This window comes from Taudactylus pleione, unplaced genomic scaffold (assembly GCF_031769625.1).
Source record: "Taudactylus pleione unplaced genomic scaffold, aTauple2 ptg000777l, whole genome shotgun sequence".
Taxonomy (NCBI): Eukaryota; Metazoa; Chordata; class Amphibia; order Anura; family Myobatrachidae; genus Taudactylus; species Taudactylus pleione.
This window is the reverse complement of record NW_028285179.1, coordinates 1,710,407-1,732,215: the sequence shown is the minus strand read 5'-3', so window position 1 is coordinate 1,732,215 and position 21,809 is coordinate 1,710,407. Positions and strand designations below refer to the sequence as shown.

Here is a 21,809-nt window from a genome sequence, read left to right as displayed (position 1 = left end):
GGATGGAGATGTTCCCTTAACAGACAAAATTAACCAAGGTAACATTTTCCGCATTATAACTTAATTGGGTGCATATTTTCCAGTAGTAGTTAACTGGAGCAAAATTTTCACCATAAAAAAAAGAGAGTGAATCTGCAGAGGATTATTGTAACTGAGCTCTGCAGGCTATCACCCAGTACACTGGGTTAGAGGATATTAAAGATAGCACTCATCACAGCGGAATGATCATCACTGTACTTATGGATGGTCTAAAAGAGAACCTAAAGACCTGAGTTCAGACCTCACAACCTGGCTGGAGGGGAGTCACTGTAGACACCCTCATAGAATCCACTATTGAACATGAAAAGAGCATTTTTAAAAAGAGAGACTCAGAGCGAGAAGCTAATGGCTGTTAGTATTCAAGCTCTAGAAGGAATGACTATAACATCACAGCCAACAGACACACATGCACCTACACAGCTACACCTCCTCACCAATCATGCACCACCTCAAACACAACCCTACCCCACTTATCACACACAGCCACAAAACCCATACTATCCACAACCACCATATGTCCCCTCAATATCCATATCCACACCCACCATCTTTCCCTTCCGCTCAACCCCCACAGCAATCCTTTCACCCATCCCACTCATGAAGGTGCTTTAACTGCAACCAAATGGGACATGTAAGTAGGAAGTGTAGGGTAAAGAAGGTAGGACCCCCTAACCAGTGAGTACCTGGATATCCCCTTATGGGATATACACAGAGTACAGGAAACCCACAACAGTCACAAGCTCCAATTGTGGCCATAAATGCTGTATTGGAGAGTGAGAGTCAATGCTAGGGGTCAGGTCATACCTGTAGTTTACAGATAGTCAGGTTAACGGGAAGTACTAAGGAAGAACCGGTGATGATGGTTGAGGTAGCTGGTACTAAATATCCTTTTCTTATAGACACAGGGGCGACCAGGTCAATGATAAAATCTCCCATTAACTTACAGGTAACCAGCGAGACGGTACCATCAATTGGTGTAACGGGTAAAGTGCAGCATTATCCTTTAACAAAATCCACAGAGGTTACTATCGGGCCATTGCATACCAGGCATTCTTTACTCCTGGCAGCAGTGGCACCTACTAACCTACTGGGAAGGGATTTGTTATGTAAGATGGGATGTGTCATATATTGTACCCCTGATGGTATATTTCTAGATATCCCAGAGAGAGTTGCGCATGAGGTGAGGGATATGTTGGACACTCCCCAAAGGATAATGTATCACTCTACTGGTTTAAGTAAAAATTCATCTCAGGTAGATCAAATGTTATCCCAAATTCCAGATTCACTTTGGACCAACGTAATTCCCGTAATGGTAAATCTAAAAAGTTGTAGGCAAGCTCATAAAATTCCCCAGTACCCATTAAAATAGGAGGTAGAATTAGCGATTGTTACAGCAGGGATTTTTAGTTCGTACAGCAAGTGTAGCCAACAGTCCCATCTTTCCTGTAAAGAAGAGTGGTGGGAGGGGTTATAGGCTGGTACAAGACTTTAGAGGGGTTAATAAAGTGGTAAAGAGCCAATTTCCCGTAGTGCCAAATCCAGCTGTCATTCTTATGCAGATCCCACCCAATGCAACCCATTTCACTGTCATTGACCTCTGTTCTGCTTTCTTCTCTGTACCTCTTCATCCTGACTGTCAGTACCTATTCACCTTTACATACAGGGGTGTGCAATACACATGGACACGATTTCCCCAGGGTTTCATAGACAGCCCCAGTATCTTCTCCCAGGCTTTACATGACTGTTTACAATCTTTTCAACCTGCCAATGGATCTGTTCTAATACAATATGTGGACAATTTATTGTTATGTTCTGATTTGTTTATGTCATGTTTAAATGATAATAAACTTTTGTTGCTTCATCTCTCGCAAACAGGGCACAAGGTTGCTAAGGACAAATTACAGCCATGCCAGTCCAGGTTTAAAAATTTGGGACACTGCCTAACTCAGGGGTTCCAACATCTCACAAATGACAGAATCCAGGCCATACAGAACATAACACTGCCGTAGAACCAACAGCAAATTCGTACCTTCTTGGGAATGTGTGGATACTGCAGAATGTTCATCCCAAGTTTTTCTATTTTGGCCTTGACATTACAGAACTTAGTGTCTTCCTCAAAGCCTGATCGTGTCATACACACAGAGCAGGCTTTCCTTAATCTTAAGGATAGTCTGACAAGAGCACCTGCATTGGGAACACCTGATTATGAAAAACCTTTTGATTTGTATTGTAAGGAAGCCGATGGTTGTGCAGCAGGTGTCCTCACACAAAAACATAGTGATTCCAGTAGGCCCGTAGCATACTACAGTGCACAATTGGACACTGTGGCAAGATCACTCCCAATGTGTTTAAGAAGTGTAGCAGCAACTGCTCTATTGGTCAGTAAGAGTGAGGATGTGGTACTAGGCCATGATATGATTGTCTATACTCCCCATGCTGTATCTGCTTTGCTAAACTCTGCCCAAACCAGACATGTCTCCTCAGCTAGGTTCACAAAATGGAAACTAGCCTCAATAGCACCTGCAAACATCAGCATAAAAAGGTGCAGTACGTTAAATCCAGCTACGTATTTACCATATGTGCAACATGATGCACAAAGGGTGGAGAGAGGTGAGTTGCTGGCAACAGGTGAGTTCTGCAGGTATAATGATGCACATGATTGTATGGAATATCTGAATCAAACCTTTACTGCAAGACCTGACATACGGGATACATCTTTAGAAAACGTAGATGTGACATTTTACACGGATGGGAATTGTCATAGACAAACTGACACTGGAGAGTTATGTACAGGTTATTCTGTGGTAAATGATGAGGATGTTATAGAAGCCGAACCTTTAGGCCCACCACACTCGGCCCAACTGGCGGAACTGGTGGCACTAAAGAGAGCGTGTGAATTAGTGGCAGGTAAATCTGCTAATATCTACACTGACTGTAGGTATGCCTTCAGGTTAGTACACGATTTCGGTGCCTTATGGCATCTGAGAAAATTTATGACAGCAGCAGGCACACCAATTGCACATTCCAAACATATAAGAGGACTACTAACAGCAATCCAATTGCCAAAGGCACTGGCAGTAATAAAGTGTAAAGCCCATACATGTGAGGATGATCCGGTGTCACTGGGCAACAACAGGGCAGACGAAGCTGCAAAATGGGCACCAGGGTTAAAAATGAATGTACCAACTGAACAAATGATGACTTTCCAAACAATTAATATGCTGAAATTAATTGAGATGCAAAATTTGTGTTCCATCCAGGAAAAGGCAGCCTGGAAGTCCAAGGGATGTGGGCAAGAGTCCTCTGGACTATGGAGGGACAGACAAGGTAAGCCATGGGCTCCCAAGGCATACTACTCCAGCCTGGCTGAGGCAGTGCATGGTCTGACTCATCTGGGAAAGCAAGGTATGTGTAAATTGGTGAGACTATACTGGTGTGCACCGGGTTTTTCTTATCAAGCGGAAAAGAGAACAATGTCCTTTCTGACCTGCTTGAGGAAAAACATTGGGAAAACGATCCCTACCGAACCATCCCACATTCCTCCGACTGACGGACCTTTCCAGGTAATACAAATTGATTTCATCCAATTACCACCCTGCAGGAATCTCAGGTATGTATTAGTGTGCACTGATGTGTTTTCCAATTGGGTTGAGGCATACCCAGCTGCCACTAATACTGCTGCATTTACTGCCAAGAAAATTGTTCAGGAATTTGTATGCAGATACGGTATCCCTAATATTATCGAGAGTGATAGGGGTACTCCTTTCACAGATGATGTTTTTCAAAATATGTGTAAACTGATGGGTATTAATAGTCGACTTCATACCCCCTACCGACCGCAAGCCAGTGCCATGGTGGAGAGGATGAACGGCACTACTAAAAACAAATTAAGTAAGATCATGGCAGAGACTGGACTAGGATGGCCAGAAGCATTACCGTTGGTCCTACATATCATAAGGACCACTCCTAGACCCCCCTCTAAACCTGTCCCCTTTTAAAATACTGTTTGGTAGACAACCTCATTTGATTATAAGTCCGTAGGAAGATTTGAAAGGTAACAACGAGGTAACTGTAAGGTATCTTATATCAATGAGTAAACAGTTAAAACAGCAACAGCAGAAACTGAAATTGTTGTCCCATGATATGCCTGAAACAAACTGTCATGATGTTGAACCTGGAGAATATGTTATGATCAGAAATCTCTTGCATTCAGATTGTTTGACTGATCATTGGGAAGGTCCGTATCAGGTGTTGCTGATGAGTACCACATCTGTGAAGGTGGCCAAGAGAGATACCTGGGTCCATTCCACTCACTGCAAGAAGGTCAACCAACCAGTGGAGAAACAAGGTGGAGACAGGGCTGATAACGTGGACCTGTTGATCCTGAGCTTGTTCCGGGAGGGTTAAAAGGTTGCAGTGAGCAAAATAAATTTGCATGTCCTTGCTACAGCAATGGACTGGCATGCTGTGTTCATTTTTGTATTCTCTTCCAGAGTGTCCATCATCCTGGTTTGTTCTGGGATCTCTGGTTTCTGTGACAGGGGACCGATAGAGTAGATGGGAGCTATTGGCAGTATTGATGGAGTGGAGTCAAGAGGAGGAGTGCAATGCCAAACAGGGGAGTGTCTGACCAATCTTAGTACTGTAATTGTTAAGAGATCTGCTATTTTGGATACTTGGAGACAGTGTGAAGGTCTATCGTCTGAGGATTATTGTATGTGTGAGTGCTGTGGGTCTGTAGTCAATGAGAGATGCATCCAACAGTGTCAACCTAAGTATAACCAGTATTGGGGTGGGTATCCTTTAGAGGATTATCATACCATGGTGGGCAAAATTTTGAATCAAACCGACTGTTGGGTGTGCTCTCACATGCCCCAAGGACAACATAATGTAGGATTAGTGCCATTCCCATTAAATATCTCTGAAATTTTAGAATTGCAAAAAGGGAAGACACTGGATGGAAAATTTCTTAATACCAAACCACCCCATTTTAAACTCCACCAGTACCAGGCAGATTAAACACTTTTATGTTTAAACATCACCAACTCCAATGAACCAGGAAGTTGGGAGATGACTGGAAATAACCAGACGATGACCTTCTCACAAAGAGCTGACTGTGAGCCTATGAATTATGAACTATTACGCACAATTAGCTCAGGTGGAAGACATTTCCGGTATAAATATACACTGATCCCTTTCTGCTCCACGGGAGGTTTCTGTCCTCCCTGAGCTCGCTTTAGGATACCTGCGTTACGGTTTGACAGGTGTACCGCCCCAGTCAAACTCCCCACCAGCCACTGTCCCCGGAGCGGGTTGGCAGAGTATCAGAAGGGTTCTGTGCCAGAGTTATATGACCAGAAACATGTATTAGCCAGATGGGAGAACTTGAGATAGGATCATTTGTTAGGGAAATGTGTTGGATGATTATGATGCATTCTATTCCTTATGTTCTCCCCGATGATGTATATTTTATATGTGGAAGGAAAGCGTATAAGTTGCTCCGTCGTGCACATGAACACTGGGCCAACATCAACCTGCTTGCGAGCGCTCAGCGCTAGCGAGCAGATCTGATTTAGGCCCCATGTTCGGTGTTGTACTGATCCACTGTGTCTCCACAGATTTCCGGTATCATCGGTGAGAAGATCGCAACATGCATCTGCAAACTATGGACTATAGAGAGTTAAAACATTAAAATGTACTCTGTAATGTTAGCAGCTTAGATTAGCATGCAGCAGGAAAAAGGACACAAAGGGTTTTTAGAAGCTGTTTGTGTCCATTCGAATTGACCTATGAACTATCCTGTAACAGAAGCACCTTTAAGAAGAACCAATGGAATCATGTCAAACTTGTCTATTGTATTGCCTATCCCTGTAAGAGTATATATGTGCGCTCTCTGACCCCAGTCTTGAGTCTTCTTGCTGTGCTGTTGATGGAGGTTTCTAATGCTGATGCCGGTATCTGGGCCCAGAGCGCGTGCGTATAAAACAACTGCACCTTGGGTCTGTATGATTTATTTGCGCTAATTGTCTTTAGATCACAGCATGTAACCATCTGTTTTTATATTGAATAATAACTTTGTGCTTTGGAACCACATTCAAAGTCTGAAAGCATTTATTTACTCTGCGACTCATTACGCTAAATAGCGACAATTTTACAAGTATAGGCAGGATTTTAGAAGGTATAGACAGGATTGCATAGAGGTTTTAATTAGGAATCCATAGTTGGGGGATCGGAGTGTGAAATCATGCTACCGGTCACTAGGTAACACTCGGTAGCGATCTCTCAGCAAAAGGGTGGAAGCGCCTAGCAGGAGAATGCATTGTGCCTTCAAAATCTGCTACCACTTTGTTGTTGAGAGTCCGCTACCTGTTATTGAGGCTTTAGGAGCGCTGATTGAGAATCCAGGGACGAGGGAGAAAAAATGTTTGTTTTCCTTCATCGTTTTTTTGTGTTAAAAAGGGGAAGTCGCATTATTGTGTATGCGACCAGTCGGACTATAGCGTAAAAGTCATAATATGTGTTGTGTAGTAGTCGCATTATTGTGTATGTGACTAGTCGCACAATAGCGTATACGTATTTCCTGTATTGCTGCCACGTGTTTTGAACAAAGCCATTGAGAGTGCATGGTGATAGGATTGCATAGAGGTTTTAGTTAAGTATCCATAATGGTTAAATGTGATACACATCTTTAGATAAGTGTTTTGTGCAAGTTAGATACACTGGTTAATAAAACTGCACTATTTATGGTATATTGATCTTCGAACTTTGAACATTTGTTGTTGAAGGCTTTATGGCCCTTGAGCGTTTCTGTGTTTCTGACAATGCAATAGGCACCTCACCCTCTGTCTATATGTGTAAAAAATACATTTGTGCAGTGTGCATGAGTATCAAATGCAGATTATTACCCTTGAAACTTCTTATGATTAGAGAGGCGTTAGGGGTTAGGGTTAGGCACTAGGGGGAGGGTTAGGGTTAGGCTGTGGAAGGGGACTGTTAGAATTAGGCTGCGAGGACTGGCTGCGGAAAAAGTTGGTTAGAGAAAGGGTTGCAATACTTACCTGTCAGGATTTCCACCATCGGGATTCCGCTGCCGGGATTCTGACTGCATTATCAGCACCAAGATCACGAACCCAACCAATCTCCAGGCTTCAGCTTTCCCTGTCATAGTGATACTAGCTCAGCACCTATCGTAGCCTTGTGCTGTGATTTTTGTGGGGTGTAGTATAGTTACATTTACATACCATGATCATAGTTACAGCTTATTCATGATTTTTATCCCTGGAAAACTCACAATTTTTTCAGTATTAGCCAAATGTTTAGGTAATTTCCTATTATTCTGTATAGGTTTGGTATTATGTTTGACAATCACAATGTCGAGATTCATCATGTCAACTGAGTAATATTGACATGGCAGTAATATTGGCAATAAACATGTTCATAATGTCAACATTGACCAAGTCATCATTCAACTTGTTAACACTGACGTGATGTCGATTTTGTTAGAATGTCAACATACTATATTTCATCTTATTCTGTCCGTAACCCTAATGGTAAGCCAAACGCTAAACCTAACACTAACTATAGCCCAAACCCTAAGCCTCCCATTTTAAATGTCAGACGCATTCTCACATCATACATTTACTGCTGCTTTGCTATGCAGGTGTAAGAGTCAATTCCAACCTTTTCTCCCTGTGGGACACAGTGACCCATTGGTGGGACAGTGCCCAAAAAGTGGGACTATCCCTACCAAATCAGCTTAGTTGGGAAAAATAGCATTCAAAATCAATTCATTAAACATGTTATAGTGGGATTGTAGTGGACTGATGTTACCCTAGATAGTGTTGTGTGCTGGAAAGTCACCCTATTCACACATTAAGTGTGACTTTATGTTACCTGTTCTACTACATATATTCCATAATCTCCTTGTTGCTTTTGTAGAAACGGATGCATGTGGTGCAGCCAAATTTGAAGATGTGGTTCACGATTACGATAAGGAATGATTATGGCGATTTTCTGCTGTGCTCTACAGGTTTTAGGTTTACTTCGTCCTCCATTTTGCACATTTGGATTTTCTAAAATGATATTCAACATCGATACATTTCTTATATCGACAGCTTTGGGACCTGTTTTTAGAGACCGAAAAAGAAAAACAGATTCAATTTGGTAATAATGATATAGCATAATGATATAGCATGAATATACTGTAATAGAAAATCCCTCTTGTATTTTCTCTGCTCTGATGATGTGAGGTATAACTTGACAATATTTTTCAACCTGCAATTCAAACAGCATTATGTGTATCATTCCCTTTTATGTCAGGAGATCAGATTATAATTATAGATGGCAGCAGCAGCACACCTAGGGGAGGCTGGTGGGGCTTGTACCTTAAAGGCTTGAAGTAGGAGATGGTACTGAGAGAAAGTTTTTAGATAATGTGATTCCTCGAATTTTATATTGATCCTCAGCAGAGAGAAATAGGGGGAGATGTATCAAGACCTGAATATGCTTCTAACTGCAAATTCAAATGACAGAAGCTGATTGGTTGCTTTTGGCAACCTCTCCACCTTGTCTCTCTCCAAGGCTTGAAATATCTCCGCCATAGAGAGGGCAGTGAGAGATATGGAGAGGACAATTATAGATATAGAGGGGTCAATGACCGCTATGGATGGAGCAGCAACTGAAATATGGAGGGGGCAATGTGAGACCTATGCAGGGGACAATGAGAGAGCTATGGTTGGGTCAGTAAGAGGTATGGAGACCGCCATGACAGAGTTATGGAGAGTGCAGTGAGAAATATGGATGGGCAATACCAGGTATATGGAGTCGGCATTTAGAGATCTATGAATTGGCAATGAGAGAAATATGGAGACAGGGCAATTAAAGAGAGCATACTAATGTTTTATGTTGGTTGGTCACTTGTAGAGGTGAAATATTATTATTTGTATTGGAAAAATGAAAAACACAATGAGTCAGGGTATTATCACATACAGGGTATGTTCAGCCACATTCGTGTTCTTTTTCACAAACAATATAATATTTTGTGGATGAAAAAAGTTTATTCAAAGCTGCCACCTTTAGCCATTCTGATATTTAGTTTAAGCCTTATTAACTTTTTTTATACTGTTCTTTGTTTAAGAAATAGAATGAACAATTTGTTCACAGAAGTTGAGGGCACAGGAATACTTCACTGTCAACTGAATCTCCCTGAATCTCCCTGTACACTCCCCAGGCTAGGAATACAGATGTGTCCTCATACACCTAGGGGTAAATTTACTAAGATTAGAGATGTTGCCCATAGATTCTACTTAACATTTAACTAGCACCTTCTAGAAGATAATAGCTAATATATGATTGGCTGCTATGGGCAACATCTCCATTTAAAAAAACTCTCATCTTAGTAAATTTACCCCCTAGTGTCTTTATGCCATCTTGCCCAAGACAATTGGCCCTACTGAGATTTTCCGACACGGGTAGCATAGTGTACCTTTTCACTAAAATTTGCATCTTCGTCACATTGTAGTTGCACACAAAGCCACTTACAGTATTACAGAGACACTAGGTTGGTACAACCTATGTACGGGCCTGACTCAGAGTTGTACGCTAATGCTGCATCTACTGCGTATGTGTACACAGCCAGGTGCGGCGACAGAGGGGGGAGCTGTGAACCCCTCAGCCTGGTGCATAGCCAGTGGGGGGAACAATCAGTGTGATTGCTCCCCCCCACAGGCATAGAAGACTGCTGCGGCTGCTCCCAGTGCAGCCCAGCACACAGCAGCCCCCCTCTCGGCACCCCTCTACACAGCTGCAAAGCAAAAATATGCAAACGACACAGCCATCAGGAGATGTATTGAGACGCCCACCTGTGGCTTTGCAAATCCAAGCATTTGTGTAGAATGTGGCAGCATCTCCATACAAATACGCAGTATTGGTCGCAGATCATTCAAATGTTGCAGTCCTGAGTGAGTCTATGGTCCTGCAGAATGGCCATGGGAATTGAGATCCTGGAGCCATATTCCTTGCATACGGGCTCAGAGTCGCAGTGTGAGACATGCACCAAAACGGTCACCTGCTCTCCTTGCTGCCACGCCCCATTACCTCCCACAAATGCTCCCTAACTGGTAATCATAGTGCAACTCATATGCATGCGCAGGCAGCCAATATTCACTCAAACATAGCTGCGGCCGCACCTATAGTATTGGAGCGTTTTTACTTTGTAACTTGACACAGATGTTCAAGTACCATAACCCCAAGTGGTCAGTGTAAGCTAGCAATGTAGTTTTGTGACTACTTGCAGTTTTTTGTGGTCCAAATAAACTTTCGAAAAAAGCATTCTTGCTGCGAGGACCCTGGCATGATTGCCAAGACGGGCTATTTGGAGGACATAAAGCAAAGGTATATAAGGACACTGGGCCTGATTCAGAGCCGGACACTCTGACCAGAGCGCTCGCTCTGGATCAGGGCCCTCCTACATGAAAATGGAGCGACCTCTTGGACGCTCGCATACAGTAGCTGTGGGTGACCACCCACAGCTATAGTGAGTGTCCATGATGATGGTCGCGATGGTCAAGACCATCGCGACCATCGGGCTTGTGACGAGACCCTGCGGTAGGGTCTCGCTGCCGCAAGACCTGGAGTGATTTTGGCTCTATCAGAGCCAAAATCACTCCCACTGACATCACTACTGATGTCAGTGGGGCCGGCTTCAGACGGTAGGCGTTCCCATGGGAATGCCTCCGTCTGGCAGCCACGCCCCCGGCACGCCCACCAAAGGGGGCGTGCTATCAATCAACATCGACAGCACGCCCCCTTTGGTGCGAGACCCGGAGCGACGGCTACCCCGTTGCTAGCCGGGTCTTGCGCATGCGCACGACGGAGCTCCCTCCATCGTGCACATGCGCAGTAGGGCACCATCGACCCGCTTGCGAGCGTCCTGCGCTCGCGAGCGGGTCTGAATCAGGCCCACTGTCCCAACTGCACATGTCACTCTCCACATTCACATTCTCACCTGAATTGTCCTTCTTGTGTTTGTTTTGTACACCAGGTTATCTGATTCAAAAAACTGTCAGAATATTATATCACATAATAATGTAAGTGTAATATTGTGACTTTTTAATGCCTAGCATTGGCAGCTGTTGTAAGCCTTAATTTATTAAAAGTGTGTGCGTTGTGAGTTGGTTGCCTAGCTCGGCCTGGGAATGCCTAGCTTCACCCCAGGATGGCAGTGTGCGTTAAAAAACAAAACGGAACCTGTGGCCTAACTCTAACAGGACTCTTACTTATTCAAAAAATATCTTCTCTGTTTTACTGAATATTCTTTTAAACTTTTATGTTATGAATATTTTCTATATATCTTTTAGTTCATGAATTCCTGTTTATATATATGTCTCCAATCCTCCTATTGTAACCCCATAGTTTACCTACACCCCTCTTTATATATTGACCTTTTTTGTGCTCTTAACGTCTTTTAGTATTTTATATGTCTTATTATATTAAATATACATCATTGTTTTTAACTTTATGGTATAGATTAAAATGCATTCCTATTTCTACTTCAGGGTCCTTAGGGATCCACAGGGATACCTTGGGGTATAGGTATGGCTACGTCCATCGGGCACCACACAGTTAAAAATTCCATCCCAGGATGCACCGTGCCCCTCTCCTATACCCCGCCCCCAGGCCAAGGCTCCTTCAGTTTTAGTAGCAAGCCATAGGCCGGAGGAGGAGAAAAAGAGAGAAGAAAGTCTGGAACACCAGGATGCACCGGGCCCCTCTCCTATACCCTGTCCCTAGGCCAAGGCACCTTCAGTTTCAGTAGGTGCCCAGCTGGAGTCCCTTGGTGCACCTCTCCTGTATTCCTGCTCCAGGTGTAAAGCAGGTGTAGGGGAGGGGATGGTGTATGTGCTGCCTGCTTAGCCATTCCTGGTACCTCTGCTGTACCCAGCACCTCCCAAGACCTCCTGGGCTTTATTTGCACAAGTTTTGAATGTGCTAGTGGATAGGTTGACAGCACCCCCTGCGTTTCCCCAAGTGGGGTTCACAAAGCAGGCGGTAGTCCCGTCCCCCGTACTAGGGGTCCCGGGACAGATGGTGGTAGCACAGTGCCCTCCTCAACAGGTTCTTCCTCCAGCAGAACCTGTCTGGGTGAATTCTCTGTCCGCCACGGGGCAGAACATTAAGGAGCAGGATCCGCCTAGACCTGCTAAAAGACTGTTATTGTAATTTCCATCTACACAGTATCATGAGGATGACATGTCATCTGATGATGGCGAGATTCTGGATTTGTCTGACACTGACACCCCTCAAGCAGGGGCAGAGGTTAGGTCTAAAATATATATTCCAGGTCTCATACAGGCAGTCCGTATGACCATTGTGATTACTGATGACAACCTCCCTGCAATGCCTACATATGCTTATTTTAAAGAGGATAAGGGTGCTGCAGCAGTTTTTCCCCTATCTGGTCAGCTAATGGATCACTTGGAGGAGGTGTGGAAGTCTTTGGGAAAAAGGTTCAACCTCAAAAACATCTGGCCCATGCATACCCTTTTGCAGACAATTATTTCACTAAATGGGAGTCTCCCCCTCAGGTGGATTCTCATGTAACGCGCTTAGTGAAGAGTGCGACATTACCTATGCCGTCCATGTCTTCCCTGATTGATGCTACAGACCGTAAGGTGGAAGTGTGCTTTAAGTCTATCTATTCCCTCGCTGGAGGGGACTCCGGACCGGCTATGGCAGTCTGCTGCGTGGCCCAGGCCATGGAAAGATGGGCGGATGCATTGGAAGCATTGTTTGCTTTGGAGGTTACCAGTGAACAGGTTGTGTTAGTGGGTAATCTCCTGGATTCCGCTACGTATATATTAACGAAGCGTCCTTGGATTTGAGCCTACTTACTTCTAGGATTTCCGTGGCAGCCGTGTCTGCTCGCCGCTCCTTGTGGTTACGTTCTTGGAGGGTGGATGCTGAATCGAAAAAGGGTTTGGAATGCTTACCTTATAATGAGCAGGTCCTATTCGGGCCCGCTTTGGACAAAATAGTGGACACACTGGTGGCTGCCATATCTGCATATCTACCTTCAGCTCCGACTCTATCTGGGTCTAGGACCCCGTCCTGTTGACCTTATCGCCCACAGGGCAAACCTAAGGTGCAGTCCTTTCAGAGACCTTCAGGGCCCAAAAAGGCTGCCAAGCCCAAGAAACATGCTTGGAGTACCAGACGTCCAGCAACCAAGCAGGATGACAAACCCTCAGCTTGACGGGCTGGGCCTCCCCATGGGGGACCCCAAGGTGGGAGGCTGACTTCTGCAATATGCCCAGTGCTGGTACTAGATCACCACAGACACTTGGGTAAGGGAAGTGGTATCTCAATGATATGCCCTCTCTTTCCGCAGAAGGACTCCTCATCAATTCTTCGCAGCCGACCTTCCTTTAGACCCAGAAGGCTCTGGTGATTCAGGAGATGGGGCACTCTATGCTCTATGCAGGAGTCATAGTGCCTGTCCATTTACCCCTAAAGGGGACAGATTATTACTCCAACCTCTTTCTGGTTCAAACACCAAACGGATCATACTGACCTATCATCAACCTCAAGTCCCTGAACAAGTTTCTAAGGCACCCTCAGTTCCGGATGGAGACGCTGTGTTCTATTATTTTAGCTATGAAGCCTTGGGATTTTATGGTGTCTGGATATTCAGGATGCCTACCTGCATATCCCCATTGTCAGGGCTCATCAGCACTACCTCAGATTTGCGGTACTAGATCACCATTACCAGTTTCAGGCTCTGCCATTTTGCCTTTCCATGGCCACTCGGGTGTTTACAAAGGTATTGACGGACATGGTGGCCCACCGGCGGTTGCAGGGGGTTCGCCTGTTACCCTACCTGAACGACCTTCTGTTGCTGGCAGAGTCTCCGGAGGTGCTTCACAACCATCTGCAACTGACAATATCAGTGTTGTAGGCTCACAGTTGGCTGTGAACTGGAAGAAAGCCTCCCTAATTCCTTCTGAGAGGATGGTCCATATGGGAGCATTGTTGGATTCTGAGCAGCAGAGGATCTTCTTGATGGACGAAAAGATAGCCCTGTTGCTGTCCAAGATACGCAATTGCCTACAGAGTAGACGAGTGTCTCTTCACTCGACAATGAGGTTACTGGGTTCCATGGTGTCGACGTTCAACATTGTGGAGTATGCCCAGTTCCATTCTAGGCCTCTGCAGATGTTGATCCTCTCCAGATGGGACAGAATACCCCGTCGGATAAAGACAGAGATGATTGTGCTCTCTCCTGAGGTGCACCTGTCTCTGACTTGGTTGGTACGGAAGTCTCATCAGGGGATGTCTGTTTTGGATCTTGGACTGGGTCCTTCTAACAATGGATGCCTGCCTTCAGGGCTGGAGTGCTGTGATGGGCCCACATGTCTTCCAGGGATGGTGAACATCAGAGAAATCTGCCCTGCCGATCAATATATTGGAACTTTGGGCAGTGTTCAGAGCGCTGCAACAAGCAAGACTCATTCTGCATGGCAAACCCGGTACTTATTCAGTCAGACAATGCCACCACGGTGGCTTACATAAACCGTCAAGGAGGAACTCGAAGTCAGGTGGCCCTAAAAGAGATATCCCGCATTCTGACTTGGGTGGAAGGCAATCTCCCAGCCATCTCGGCAGTGTTCATTCTGAGAGTACTCAACTGGGAAGTGGACTTCCTCAGCCATCACGACATACATCCGGGGGAATGGTCTCTTCACTAGGAGGTATTTCAACTCCTAGTGGACAAGTGGGGCCTTCCCGAAATATATCACATGGCCTCCAGACACAATCGCAAGCTGCGGGTGTACAGATCCCGAACAAGAGAAGCAGAGGCTCTCCTGGTAGACACGCTGTCGGTATGGGTGGACCTTCCAGTTTGCATACCTGTTTCCTCCATTCTCCCTTCTTCCTTGAGTACTTCGCAAGTTCACGAAGGTGGCAAGATCCTGCTAGTGGCTCCTGTGTGGCCCAGATGGCATTGGTAATTGGATCTTCAGTGTCTCTCCATCGACACTCCGTTGCTGTTGCCTCAATGCCCGGACCTGTTATCTCAGGGTCCTTGCCTTTACCTGGACCTGGGTCATCTGTCTTTGACTCTTGAGACATCCCTCTTGAGGTCTAAAGGTTTCTCCAGATCTGTGGTGAATACCATGCTAAAACCTGTTTCGGCCAGAATTTACCACAGGGTGTGGCATACCTATTTTGAGTAGTGTCGACCTAGAGGGTACAATCCTACAGGCGGGCTTGGATCTAGGTCTACACCTCACCTCCATGCATGTCTCTGCTCTGTTGGTGTGGTTTCAGCATAGGATTGCTCTGCTCCCTGATATCCACACCTTTATGCAGGGTGTCCTTCACATCCAGCCTCCCTTTGTCCCTCTGGTGGCTCCTTGGGATTTGGCTGTGGTTCTGAGGGCTCTCCAAGATCCTCCATTTGAACCTTTGGTCTCTGTGGATTTGAAATGGCTTACAGCAAAGATGGTGTTTCTTCTGGCAATTGCTTTAGCCAAAAGAGTGTCAGATTTGGGGACTCTCTCATGTTGACCTGCCTTTCTGATTTTTCATCCAGACAGTGGTACTTCGGACCCGCCCTGGTTTCCTTCCTAAGGTGGTGTCTAGTTTCCACATTAACAAGGAAATTGTAGTTCCAGCCTTTAATTCAATGGATCTCTTGGCTGGTGAGGCTTCTTTGGATGTGGTACAGCCTCTGTGGATTTATGTGGACCGTACTTGTTCTGTTAGAAAATCTGACTTCCTGTTTGTCCTGTATGGATATCACAAGAGGGGTTGGCCTGCCAATAAGCAGACTTTGGCAAGGTGGATTTGCATGGCAATCTCTGGGGCTTATGCTCATGTGGGTCTTCCAGTACTACCCTCTTTTAAGGCTCAGTCTATGAGGACTGTGGGTCCTTCGTGGGCAGCTTGCCGTGCCGCCTCAGCTGTTCAGCTTTGCAAGGCGGCCACGTGGTCTTCTGTCCATACCTTTGTCAGGCATTATGTTTTTTACACCTTTGCTTCTCAGGATGCTTCCTTCAGGCAGCGGATTTTCCTTTCAGGATACTGCTTTGGGACATCCCCAAGGTATCCCTGTGGATCCCTAAGGACCCTGAAGTAGAAAACAGGAGATATGGTAAGAACGTACCTTTGTTATCTCTGTTTCTATGAAGTCCTTAGGGTCCACAGGGTGCCCGCCCTGATGCCCTGTGCTTCGGTGGGGTGTTGTTCTGGCCATCAGTCTTCTGTCTCCTTTGTGTGGGAATGTGACTCTTGTGTGTTCCAGACTTTCTTCTCTCTTTTTCTCCTCCTCCGGCCTATGGCTTGCTACTAAAACTGAAGGTGCCTTGGCCTGGGAGCAGGGTATAGGAGAGGGGCTCGGTGCATCCTGGGATGGAATTTTTAACTTTGTGGTGCCCGATGGACGTAGCCATACCTATACCCCAAGGTATCCCTGTGGATCCCTAAGGACCCTGAAGTAGAAATAGAAATGCATTTTAATCTATACCATAAAGTTAAAGACAATGATGTATATTTAATATAATAAGACACATAAGGACTTAGAAACAGAAACAAACAGAAACAGTAGAAACAGAGAAAACAAAGGTAAGTTCTTAATATATCTCCTGTTATTACTATTTCTGTATTTCCATATTTTACTATCATTCACTTCATTGATATTTATTCACTTGCACTTTATAACCTAAAAAGCGCGGATACACATTGTGATATTACTTATCATTCATTTGTGCAAATTCATATGTTAGAAACCAGCTAGTCACTCTAAACAGTACACCAATCTTCATACTATTCACAGCACCCACTCCTTGCTATTAACACTGTTGGAGCTGACACCCTGATATATAAGGGGAAGGCAGTTTCTACCAATTAACATTGTACTCAAATCCTGAGGGGGGATTGTTGATTGTTACTGGCGCTGTCTATATTTACATACACATACATATATATATATAAATTATATATATATATATATATATATATATATTAACCCTCTGCAGGAACACTGGGCTTGTTTTGGATGTGGACACAAGTGCCATCACAGCTGCAATCTCTCACGAATTTGCAATTGTAAAAAAATGCTAATGATTCACTGGAGCCCAGAGCTGCCCATTGAAAGCCTCACACATCCGTGGCTCGTGCACAAAACTGGAAACATCAAATGCAGACCATGCAGCCATCAGCCTTATGTCACAGACAGGGGAGTAGTGAGGGAGGAGCGAGTGGAGCGTTAGCTCCAGGCATCGACGGGGACAGAGGGCACCGTAAAGGATAGCTGCAGTGCTTGACCTTGGCTCCTTCCCTACAGGTTTCTCCTGCAGCTGTCACTCAGGTGTTCTGGGCATATTCAAATGATGTCACACGCCACCTGCATTTTACAGAGAGCCATGGAGGCAGAGCTGAGAAGGGAGGGGAGCAGCTGTCTGCCACAGTGAGGAGGCAGAGCTAGGACATAGGGAGCATCCGAAGAGGGATGGAAGAAGCAGTGCCTATCCCAGTGAGCTGAGGAGCAGAGCTAGGAAGGGGTTAGCAGCTGCTCTGGACCTTCATTATTAATGCAGTGCATACCGGCCCACCCATAGGAGTGGGATATAATATAGATATACTGTAAGTGCACTTAATCTGTTTGGAAAATTTATGAGGGGTATTTGGAAGGGGAAATACAGTGCAATACAAAATAGGAGAGGGAATGCTACATAGTATAAATTGAGGGGGGGGATATTACATAAAACAAAACAGAGGAGAGGGGAGAATGCTACAGAATACAAAATGGAGGGACAAAACTACAGAATTCAAAAGGCGGAGAGATGGCATACAAGGGGCATTTGGATTAGTCTGGTAGCATAAAAGGGGCATGCAGGGTAATGGAGAGGTCTCACAGAAAAAATGGGGAATGTGGATTATTTTGGTGGAATAAAAGGGGCATGTGGTAGGGGGGGCTGTTACAAAGGCATGCTTCGGGCACCTTGGCTACATGCTACACCTCTGGTCACAGACATAGCGGGTCACACACAGAGGGCTTTTCTGCTGTGAGCAAGAAGGCAGAGGCTAATTTATGGATGCCCAGAAAACAGTGTTTAAATATCCAACAAGCTCCCCCATTACCGCCCCCAAACACTGACTATTCGTCACTCATTGTGCGAGTGAATCCTCTGTGTGAGCATAGTTGCAATTCAATTGCTGTAAGTGCGAAGTTCTGGTTACACTCATAAGCAATGGCTAACAATCGCTCTATCTGCATAAATATTGGCATTGTCTCCACATTTGAATCAAGTCCACTAATGTATCTTTCTTTAGAATTGTCTTTTTTAGGTAGAGATGTAAGAAAGAAGGCAACTATCCTTATGTGTGTTATTATACTGCCAGTTAGTTATATAAACACTCAATTATTTAGCACTTCAGTTTTCTCTCCTTAATTATCTTTCATTTATAGTATCATCAGCGTGGTGTGTTAAATATTCACTTGCCAGTTAGTATTTAATCATGCAATAATTTCAGTTTTCACTACACACCCACACATTTATCATTTATTATAGTAGATGCTGCAAGATTCCTGCTAGGGTTCTCTTGAATCCTTACAGTATATCTATATATTAATATACAATATTCCCCTAGTAATGTTATAATGTTGCACACTCTGATACTATTGTTTCATCTTCATTATTATACTTGTTTATAGCTAGTTTGGATTCTTGCCAATTCTGGCTACAAAGTGTTTTAAATGAATCAAATTCCTACAGTCATTTGTAACCATGCCCTGGTGAGTGTGCAGCCTGCAGTGTTTATATATGTATAGCAAGCTATGCCTTTCAGTTATTTGTGTGGTTAAGTTACTGTAACCATCCTGTTTTTAAGATAGCTTACATAATGCTTTAATAGGTTATACTATACAAATATTCCTGCATATAGCTGTGGTTGACATATTTTGTATAGTAGTTATGACATCTTAACTGCCATTTAGTTTAGCTGGCCGATACTCAGTGGACGCATAATAATTGTTAATCCATTGTACTTTTTGTTATCTCTCTTTCAAATTATATTCTTTGCTTTGAGGGATACATTTTCTTTGGCATGGTGATTGTTTATATCTATGCTACTTAAAGATGTTACTATGTTCTATCCACTATCTCTGCTCTGCTAGGGGCCTATGTATTAATAATCGCTGAACTGACACTATTATTAAGTATAATTTTGCAGTGGAAATATTAATTTTTAATTAAAATATCCTTGCTATGTACTAAGGGAAACTCACAGGGACAGTGATAGCGACAACCAATCTTCCTGCAAGTTACTTGTCCAGCATTTTGTAGATGTCTTTCAAGTTAGTGTTAGGTCTGTAAAAAGCTCCAAGCACAGAGCAAAACTAGTCAACAGAAGGGTCAATAATACCCAAAGACTGCTCCTGGAAGTCCTGATATACCTGTCTTTCCACAGCGTATTGTCAGCCTGTAACACAGAACTGAGAGAATACATCACCTAAAACTAAAAGGCAAGTGACTAAGGAAGAAAAGACCCGGCGATAATTGGTGCTTTATACACCACAGCGGCCGCTGGGAATACACGAGCCGTGATCTAGCCTAAGTCGGTGGATAGACAGCAGTGGAATGCTGCTATCTTCACCCACGACCCTATATGGGAGGACCAGTGCAGTGTGTATATAAAGACTGGAGGACTGATTCAGCAAGGATTGCAATTGCAAAGCTGCATGCAGGCAGCTTTGCAATTGCATCACGCATCACGCCTCCTGCTGGATTATGTATCTGAGCTGCGTTGTCCAACGCAGCATTGGATACTCTGCGGACCACTGGATCACGCAGCCGGCCTCAGATTAGAGTAAGAGGCCAGGAAATTTCCATCAGCTGATGGAGATCCTAGCCTCCAACGGCGGGGACACACCTCGGTTTTGGGAAACATAAGCCATCGCCGCCACCTCCCTGCCCACAAACGCAATCAGACTGTCAATCACTGACAGTTTGCGCGCGGGATCGCAGACTAGTTCTGCACATACACGCGCCTGCGCAGATTCCCGATCATCGGGAATTTGCTTTCAGCAGTGCACTTGCGTGTACTGCTGAAATAGGCCCTGAGTCAACACACCGCGTTAAGAACATTGTGATCTGAACTCATGTATACAGGCTGATTAAGGAAACAAAGTAACTATCTGAACTTGCTGGTGAGCACTTTATACATTGTATCTATCTCTCAAACAGGCAGGAGATTGTAATTAGCCTCCCTGATTAGTGAGATGACAGATTTGAACTTTTATGGGTAACCATTTACAAATACTTCTTAATTCAATATTGCAGCCAAAAGTGGTATTATTTCAAGCAATTTTCATGTCTAATTTTTTTTATTATAATACATTTGCATACTTGCTATATAATTTGTGTGTTTTAGATATGTTAAGTGTCTGTGGGGGAGATGTACTAAGCTCTGAAAAGTGATAAACTGGAGAGTGATAACGACCAGCCACTCATCTCCCAACTGTTATGTTACAGGCTGTGTTTGAAAAATGACAGTTTGGAGCTGATTGGCTGGTGGTTTGTCACTCTCTAGTTTATCACTTTTAAGAAATTAGTACATCTGGCCCTGTGTCTATTAAATACATGTATGTATTTTTATTAAGAGAAACCTTGTTGAATTGAAGTTTAGTCAAGTGATACAGAATACAATATATTATTTTATACATAAAATCCATGTATAAGTGCAATCCATTTTTTTAGGTTTTTTTATTTCATGTTAGTGATAGTCTCCTCCAGTGGAAGCTGACACTGCTCATGTGCACAGTGTCACCTTCAGCCACCTACGGGAGAGAGCGAAATATCTCTTTCCTGTTTGTAAGAATCTATAGGCTTAATGCCGTTTACACTATCTGAAGATTGTGTACACTAATGGGGCCAAACTCTGAAAAGCTTTTCATTTTGGAGTTTGGTACATAGGGGCCAGATTGTAGTCCCCTTTGATAATAATGAGGGCTGCGATCTGCAGTGCTAATTAACACTCTGCATTGTGCTATTAGTAAGAAACCATACAAAACCATACAATTCTGTAGAAATTGCAGTTTCTACATAAGTTTTGAAAAACAATTTGATATAATAGGCCTCCTAATGCCTGCACAGATGCTCTTATCTGCTAGAGAGCTGGTAAAAGTGTGACAGCCTGCAGTCAGCTGTCAGCACCAGTGTGTATACTGCATTTCATTCACATTCCATACACATTTTATAGTTACAACATAAAGGAATTAGCACCAAAGGGCCGTGGCTGGTTATAGCAACGCCTTTCTATAACTAGCCACTGCACCTTGGTGCTAATTCCTTTATGTTATATAATATTCAAGCTCCATTTTTTTTTCTTTTACATATTTGTAAATTATATACAGGAGCTAGTGGTAGCACCCCAGCATTGAAAATGGTATATAGCAAGATAAATAAACTGGGCGGAGAGACAAAAAACAAAAAGTACAATATAGTAAACATTATAATCAGTGGCGGCTCCAGAGAAGGGACTGCAGCACAGTACAATATTCAAATAGGGAAACCACTCCAACTGCTACCCCAAATGTTGACAAACTTTGCCAGCCGGGCAGTTGGTGTGGCTCCCCTATTTGAATTGTGGACTACGCTGCAGCCTCACCTCTGGAGCTGCCACTGATTATAATACAAAAAGACTAGATTGGAGCAGGATATAAAACCTTTTTGAATATATTTTATTGGGTGTCAGTCACAAATTATATA

The 21,809-nt window shown here is 44.0% G+C and overlaps 1 protein-coding gene across 3 annotated transcripts in view; it reads right to left on the bottom strand.

The window, feature by feature from the left end:
* The window catches only part of LOC148475120 (beta-1,4-galactosyltransferase 1-like), a 247,214-nt gene that overhangs the window by 68,115 nt on the left and 157,290 nt on the right, over positions 1–21,809 (bottom strand). For all 3 annotated transcript variants that reach the window (XM_088457705.1, XM_088457704.1, XM_088457706.1), the window contains one exon: positions 7,933–8,162. In XM_088457705.1, coding sequence (XP_088313831.1) covers positions 7,933–8,162 — 230 coding nt within the window. The remainder of the gene's footprint in view (positions 1–7,932; positions 8,163–21,809) is intronic.